At 36.5% G+C, this 8,287-nt stretch overlaps 1 protein-coding gene across 2 annotated transcripts; it reads left to right on the plus strand.

Annotated features, from left to right (window-relative positions):
• Window positions 1-634: 634 nt before the first annotated feature.
• KERA (keratocan) lies at window positions 635-7,832 on the plus strand. Of its 2 annotated transcripts, XM_043447250.1 has the most exons (4): window positions 635-789; window positions 971-1,021; window positions 2,324-3,217; window positions 7,356-7,832. In XM_043447250.1, the coding sequence occupies exons 3-4, from the start codon at window positions 2,332-2,334 to the stop codon at window positions 7,526-7,528; spliced, it is 1,059 nt and encodes a 352-aa protein (XP_043303185.1). In that variant the 5' UTR covers window positions 635-789; window positions 971-1,021; window positions 2,324-2,331; the 3' UTR covers window positions 7,529-7,832. The 2 variants fall into 2 exon arrangements, with proteins under 2 accessions (XP_043303185.1, XP_043303184.1); XM_043447249.1 differs by having other exon boundaries at window positions 731-1,021.
• Window positions 7,833-8,287: the final 455 nt, after the last annotated feature.

Here is an 8,287-nt window from a genome sequence, read left to right on the forward strand (position 1 = left end):
AGACATAAGTTTTGTTTTGTTTTTTCCCCTCAAATACAAGAACTAGAAGAAACATTATCCTAAACTTATGTGCTAAAGAAACAAAAGAGTGCAACATAAGGTCCTATAATGCCCTAAATGCAAAACATCTGTTATAAAGAGAAAAAAAAATCTCATTTTAATAGCTATTTGGAATAAAGCTCCCAATATGAAATAGAGACAGAATTATTTCTATAAAACAAAGCATAACAGCATATTTAGTGCCAACATCAGGTAGAGCTTTCCAGATTTCATTTTTAAATTTCTCAAATATATTTTCTATCTCTTTTTCCCTTATCAAAATCAATATATCTAAATAGAATTTCAGCAACTGTTTTATACAATAAAAAAATGAGTAAAAGATTTCCATATAAAGAGGACATTGGCCCTTATTTCTTTGTATCCAATTAAAAAAAAATAGAGAAAAATGCTTTAAAATCTCTTTTCTGTTTTACTTGAAATTAAAACTGCTTTTAGTTTCTTGATGTTACTCCAGATCACCACATTATGATATCTTTGGGACTGTGAACTCAGCGTTTGAAAATGACACTGAATTTTTGTTATGGGTTCTTGAGATTAAAGTCAGAATTTTCTGTTCTGGGCTGCCTAGGTACTGAAGTGCTGTGGTTGTTGGAGGGGTTAAAGCTGGAGCCATGGATGCATATATATTAGGGAGGATTCATAAAAACACAACCGTGGAGCCTGGGTCAATCCATTACTATGAATGAGCAGTGACCAATAGAAAGGGACGAGGAAGATCCAAGAACTGAGGTAAGCGGTGTTCTGAGGCTCTGTCAAAGTGGAAACAATAGATCAAAGGTGTTCATGGTGACCGGTCAGAGGAGGTTGTATTTTTTCCTCCTAGGAGGCTTGACAGCATAAAATAAAAACAAATTCCCTTAGTCAAAGTTTTCTTTCTTTCTTTTTTTTTTTTTTCCTTAACTGATTTTAGCAAACTTCAGCTCCAGACACAGGATTCAGCGATACATTCCTGGACAGCAAGGTAAACTATTTTTTACAATTTTCGTAACTCTTAAAGTTAAGAATTCAAAGTTATGATTCATCTGAGGCAGGGTTACAGCATCAATAGCTAAAGAAAATCCCTATTCTGAAAAAAAATAATGTTTTAATGTGTCTGGAGGATGACCAGAGGAGCATTCCGTAATCACAAGAAATTTGACAGCTTGAGGAAGCAGCTCTGTGCTTGCCTTGATTTAGTGGCAAAATCAAAAGATCAGCATTTCTAAATGATGCTCATTTTATCTTTTCTTAAGGAATCAGTAAAATTTATTTGGTCTTCATTACCAAGTGTTTGAACTAAATGTACCTTGGTCAGAATGTTACTGTTATACAGACACACACACACACAAATATTTTTCACGTTAGGATAGTTCTTTTTCCCCATAGCCTTGATGATACTCAGCTGGGAGAATTTCTGTCTTTTAAATGTCTCACATATCAGTAAGTGTTAACCTATGCTTGTTAGCAGCCATACTGAAACTATGGAAATCACCTGTACCCTAAGCATGTTCTTTTGTTTTCTTTCTTACTGACCATAGTAATGCCACTTATGTAAGTGTGATTATATCTGTATCTATGTCTATATCTATATATAGAGAGAGTTTCATAATCCAAATTTCTTGGCTAAACAGCTTGATCTTGTATTAAAATATTAGAAATATTTTCCTAAACCCCCAAAATAAAACTTACCTGAGAAGTTGGGCAACAGAGCAAGTGATTAATCACACACTTTTCTTCAAATCCTAAAACCTTCCTTCACAAAAAAACTGCTAAAATGTTCTTTGATCTCGCTATTTCTTTGGTTCAAGGGCCAAAGAGCCTGGGAAATCTCATCCAGATGTTCTGCTCATTTAGGAGCAAAAGTAAAAGCATATGCCTATTTCTTAGGAACAATGTAGACTCTAAATTTGAGTTATTAAAAGGTCACTTTTTTGTACTTGTGTGTTCAACTCTGGGTTTCAGTTAACTTCCTTGTATTAAATAGCTTGAAATGGAAAAGCACTTAGAGTTCCTAAAATTTGCTTTTTCTTAGTTTTCATCGTGATTGTGTTAAAACTGGAAAGTTACAAGTTGGTGAGTCAGTTTCACTTTTCGAAAATGCCTTGCAGATAGTGCTCACTAAAGAGGTGGTAATGATTGATAACTAGGCATAAAATGCTCTCAAGGCTTTACCTTCCTCCCTCCCCACTCACCAAAAAAGCTATGTTTACCGATCACTTTGGTGCATGCAGTTATCTAAAGGTCAAACTCTTTAAACCTCTAATAATTGTACCCCTTACTCTAGATACTATAATGGCAACCACAATCTGCTTCATCATCTGGGTGTTATTCGTAACAGATACGGTGTGGACTCGAAGTGTGAGACAGGTTTATGAGGCAAGTGATCCAGAGGACTGGACAATGCATGATTTCGATTGTCCCAGGGAATGTTTCTGTCCCCCCAGTTTCCCTACTGCTTTGTACTGTGAAAACCGAGGTCTCAAAGAAATCCCTGCTATACCATCAAGGATCTGGTACCTTTATCTTGAAAACAACCTGATAGAAACCATTCCTGAGAAGCCATTCGAGAATGCCACCCAGCTGAGATGGATAAACCTAAACAAGAACAAAATAACCAACTATGGGATTGAAAAGGGAGCCCTAAGCCAACTGAAGAAGCTGCTTTTCTTGTTTCTGGAAGATAATGAGCTAGAGGAGGTACCTTCTCCATTGCCAAGAAGCTTAGAACAATTACAATTAGCTAGAAACAAGGTGTCCAGAATTCCTCAAGGGACTTTCAGCAATCTGGAGAACCTGACTCTTCTTGACCTGCAGCACAATAAGCTATTAGACAATGCCTTTCAAAGAGACACCTTTAAGGGGCTCAAGAACCTCATGCAGCTAAACATGGCTAAGAATGCCCTGAGGAATATGCCACCAAGATTACCAGCCAATACAATGCAGCTGTTCTTAGACAACAATTCCATTGAAGGAATACCAGAAAATTATTTTAATGTGATTCCTAAAGTGGCCTTTCTGCGACTCAACCACAACAAATTATCTGATGCTGGCCTTCCTTCTAGTGGTTTTAATGTATCATCAATTCTAGATCTTCAACTGTCTCACAATCAACTCACAAAGGTCCCCAAAATCAGTGCTCATCTGCAGCACCTTCATCTCGATCACAACAAAATTAGAAGTAAGTAACCATCAGGGTGTGTCGTTGACTAAGATACTCATTAAGTTTACTCTATATCTTCTTTTGTGGTGGTTGTTGTTTCAATAATGTTGGGGTTTTATTCTAACTCTTGTACTTTTAGATTTTTTGAAAGTGTATTTTCAAGTTTTGTCTATTCACAGTGTCAATGATCCAAAAGGTTAAAATCTTAGATTGAAAAGTTGACTTTAGTAATCTACAGAGGTATATTACCTGTTGGATAAACTAAATGTCTGTATCTTCTTTTACTCTGAGGAGATTCTGATATTCCTGCCTCAGTGGGCAGACTTACTAAAGAAAGTGTACCATGCACAAACAATCTCATGGATAGTAAGAGAAGGAATATGATTTAGAAGGTAGCAGGAAGGGACCCCAGTCTTAAAGTTTACAGACAGCTGATGCCTACAATCACCCTAATTAGAGTTTTTGCTTTAGATCAGTGGGTTTCTCAAACTTCAGAGTATGTAGATGGGTGGCCTCCTTCCAGAATTTCTGATTTAGTAGGTCTGGTGGGACCTGAGACATTTCATATCTAGCAAGTACCCTAGAGATGCTGAGATTACTGTTCTAGGGACCATGCATTGGGAACCAATATTTTACTTTAAGGTTTTGCTCAATTAAAATTGAATAAAATGTCCCTGGAAGGTGGCAATTCCTTAGGACTAATGGCAATCAACAAGGTAGAATACCCACTGCTTTCCTGAAAATAGCTTTGATAAGAAAGAGAGAGATGAGTGCAATGTGCCTTGGAGGCAGAGGGGCCATGAAGGGAAGCAGAAGCTGGAGACATGAAAGGCAAACTTGGCATCTTCACAATTGTGCCTGAGACCAGGCTGACTCTGGTGTGGAAGTGGACAACGTCTTGGTCCAGCCACAGGCTATGCTATCAGCCTAAGTATCCAGGAATGCTCCATCCTCGAACAAGCCCTTAAGGAAGATGATCTTGAGGGGGGCTTCTAAACAACTTTATAAAATACATTTTTAAAGTGAGAATCAGTTGGATGGTTTGTAGGAAAGTAACACAGATAATTGTCAGAAGGCTGTGATGCCTGCTTATCACTCGCTAAACTTTTCTTTAAGCAAATAATTACATAAACATCCCACTTGTAAGAACAGATCATTTTTGCACTGTGTATTCTTCAGTTATCTAATATATATATATATATATATATATATATTTTTTTTTTTTTTTTTTTTCCTAACAGCACACTTGAGCATAAAATCCAGGAACTAATGAGCAGGCTGCTGCCATAGCAGTGATTTTTTTTTTTGCCATGGTGATGAGACACATTGTTTAATCTTGTAGTTAAAGCAAAAGATGCAACAGGAAAATATCTTAATAGCTAAAACTGTTGTACCGAACCAAATAGTACAACAGCCAATATTAACCTGTGTGTGTGCACGTGCATGTGTGTGTGCGTGCGTGTGTGTGTGTGTGTGTGTGTTAGTCAGTCATGTCAACTCTTTGTGACCCCATGGACTGTAGCCCGCCAAGCTCCTCTGTCTATGGAACTCTCCAGGAAAGAATACTGGAGTGGATTGCCATGCCCCTCCCGAGGGGATCTTTCTGATCCAGGGATTGAACCCAAGTCTCCCGCACTGCAGGCAGATTCTTTACCATAGGACCTACCTGGGAAGCCCAATATCAACCTAAATAAATGTAATTTTTCCTGACAAAAGTGCTATGCTTCTCCAGGTGCATTCCTTACCTGACAACAAAAGTCCCATAGACATTGGAGGTAGGAAGTCAATTTAAAAGGATTCCACATAGATCCCTGTTTGTGAATTGGGGATTCCCCTGAACTGGGACCATGCGCGTGAGTGTTCATGAGTGAGGTAGTAATATTCAACACGTGGTTGGGCACCTGTGCAAGGAATTTACATAGCTCTACAAGGTTACACAACGAAGAGAAGGACTCTGCTCTTCTTCTTCTTCTGAGTGTTTTTTTTTTTTCATCAAAGTTTCTCATATATTTCTGTTTTCCTACATTCCACCTTAATGTGCATCAGAATCACCTGGAAGGCTTCTAAAAGACTTCTGGGCTCCAGCCTCTGTGTTTCTGACCCAGTAAGTCTGGGGTGGGCTCTAAGGATTTAGTTCTCAGGTAGTACAGATACTGCTGGTCCACACTTTGAGAAGCACAAATGAACCCTCAAAAGAATCTTGTGTGCTATTATGAATTTCTGAAGATAGAAAAACTGAGGCTCAACTAGTTGAGGGCATTTTGCCAAGGACAAAGGGTAAGTATAATAGACAGGACCTGAATCCAAGGTTTCCCTTAGGTGATCTTTCTCAGTCCAACAGTATAATCATAGGACATTTTCTTCAGTCTAGAGTACAAGACTTAAGACAAATTTCTAGCAACAGAGGTAAAAATCATTTTCACAGCTGCAATGTCAACATAGAGAAATTGATTTACTTGTTTCTTAATGTAGATATCAAGCACAGTCATTTCTATATTCCAAGAAAATAAATGGAAAAGAAGAATTTCCCTGGCAAGAGTTCTTGGCTCATGATTATATCACACTGCGTTATAGTGACTGCTAAAGTACTTAGTTCTTCTTACCACATAATCTACTCTAGTAGTTAATAAATTGGTTTCCCAGAAACATACCTTTTATATGCAGAGTTTATAGGACAGCAAAAGTTTATCCAAAATGATAGAAATGTTTATTTCTTCTGAATACCTTAGGGGACTTTCAATTTGGCAATAATGTTACCTATTCAAACAAATTGCTTCTTCGTACTCTCAGAAACATTGCAATTATTTCATGAAAATATAATTAAATTTAGAACACTTGTTTTTTACATTCTAGTTATGCAGACATGCATGGATTATGGGTAATAAGGATGATAAAGATAAGAGATAACATATCAGAAAGGATATAATCTCCTCAGTAGGCAAGTAACCCTATGTAGTTGGAAATGGGTGGGACTCGGCTACTTACTTAATGAAATACGTGGTGCACATGACCTTACCAACCTGGGTCACTATTTAACCAATACCCAGTTAGGGAGAAAAATAATGTTGCCCAATAAAGGTTGCATCATGATAAGGTGATAATATATGTGAAGAAAAATACCTTGAGGAACACAAATCTGCTATACAATGCAAGTCATTTCTTTTAGCAAGTTAAATTCACAAAATGATATACAATCAGAGCAAAGCACCTTTGCAGTAAGCACAAAACCCTTCAGTACAATATGAGTCAGCGTGCACCCACAGGACGGTCATTGCCAAAGTTAGGTGGGTCTTATCTTCTAAGGGAAGATCTCTTGCTCAACACAATTGCAAAATGGGATAAAGGGAGTATAAGGATTCATTTGAGATCAGTTATTAGGCACACTCATCAGAATTTTGCTGGTTTAACACACCTTTTTCTCCTAAATCTCAGTATAGACGCTGCTGCCAAGGGCTTTGATCCAAGGCAGGTGCACGATTTCTCACATCCTAACAATGTGAAAGGGCTGACAGGATATTTCCTGGCTTGAATTTTTGTAATTCAATTCTTGGCAAATGGATTTTTCCCCAATTAAATACACTTAAGTATGGAGATTCAAGGTTGTTTTCAGCAAGTATCATGTATACAAAGTTATTTTAATTGTACTTTAAAAGAAAAAACTTTGTCATCATGTATGATTAGTGTTTGCATTTTAAAGGTAGCTTTCAAGCACTTTCTCTAATAATAAACTGACTTTCTGCCTTCACATCCATCCATTCATCCATCTACGACGTACCTACCCATTAATTTAGTACCAACTCTGAACCACTGTTTCTACCTCTGATGCCCAAATACTACCTTTCTCACTATGATAATCTAATCACACCTTTTCTGGCCTGTCAAAGGAAGAAGGCAAGTGGTATATCACATATACCTTTGTTTCTATCACAGTTTTTAACTATACGTCTTTTCTAGTGTTGTGTATTAAGTATAGCAAAATATGGAGTGACATTACTATATGTATGTTGCACATTTTTTCTGTGCATAACTTCCAACTTAGACAAAAAGAATGTCTCTCTGCCACCTTCATATAGGACTGTTTAATAGCATCTTGGTCTTCCCATCCTTAGTCTCTTGCATTCTGGTTCATTCATTCATACCATCTTTGTCTCCACAGATGTGAATGTCTCTGTAATATGTCCTTCGACTCCTACCACACTGCCTGTGGAAGATTCCTTCAGTTATGGACCTCATCTTCGCTACCTCCGTCTGGATGGAAATGAAATCAAACCACCAATCCCTATGGATTTAATGACCTGCTTCAGGCTCCTTCAGGCTGTCATTATTTAAATATGTCTTTAAGAATCTAAAATTCATTTAATGAGTTCAGATTTCTGACATGAAATTTGGTTACCATTCATAGGTGTAAGATAAAAATCACTTTTTTAATTGCTTATATGGCCACTATTTTAATTTGTGCAACTTATTTCTTCTAATCAAAGTTGCTTTTCCCCATATATAGCACAGCCTGATTTTCTTTAATAAAACAGGACACAGAGTCAAGATAATTTATCAACTCAAAGATAGTTCCTTTTTGTCTTTCTCACAGCTTACTAATGCCAATTAATGAAAATAAATTGTTATTCAATAGAAACGATGTATTTGTTTGCAGATGTTCAAAATTGCTTATGCAGATACTATAATCACAGTAGAACACAACAATCTAACAAGAGGTAGAAATTTCTAGAGAAAAAGAAAAAAAATGATATTTCTTTATCATAATTATAAAGAAATAATTAGATTCATATTGTTAAGTAGCTTTTGTAAGTATCATTTTGATATTTAGCTCAAGAATTGTTATGAAATGCATCGAATACTTTATAGCAAGAAAATTTTAGCTATTTAATACTAAATAACAAAGCAATAGGAATTTTTAGTTCATTATTATTTCTTATACCAGCTGTTCTTAGGTATAGTATAGTGTACTCTTGCAGTTAAAACCCTACATTTACTTTAATGCATTTCTGAGAGAATTTTAGTGTTTTAACACTTGAAATCCACTTAATTGCAAATTGCTCAGTTCTTATATTTGCCAGTGTTTTTTTTGGA

The sequence above is a fragment of the Cervus canadensis genome, chromosome 25 (genome assembly GCF_019320065.1).
Source record: "Cervus canadensis isolate Bull #8, Minnesota chromosome 25, ASM1932006v1, whole genome shotgun sequence".
Taxonomy (NCBI): domain Eukaryota; kingdom Metazoa; phylum Chordata; class Mammalia; order Artiodactyla; family Cervidae; genus Cervus; species Cervus canadensis.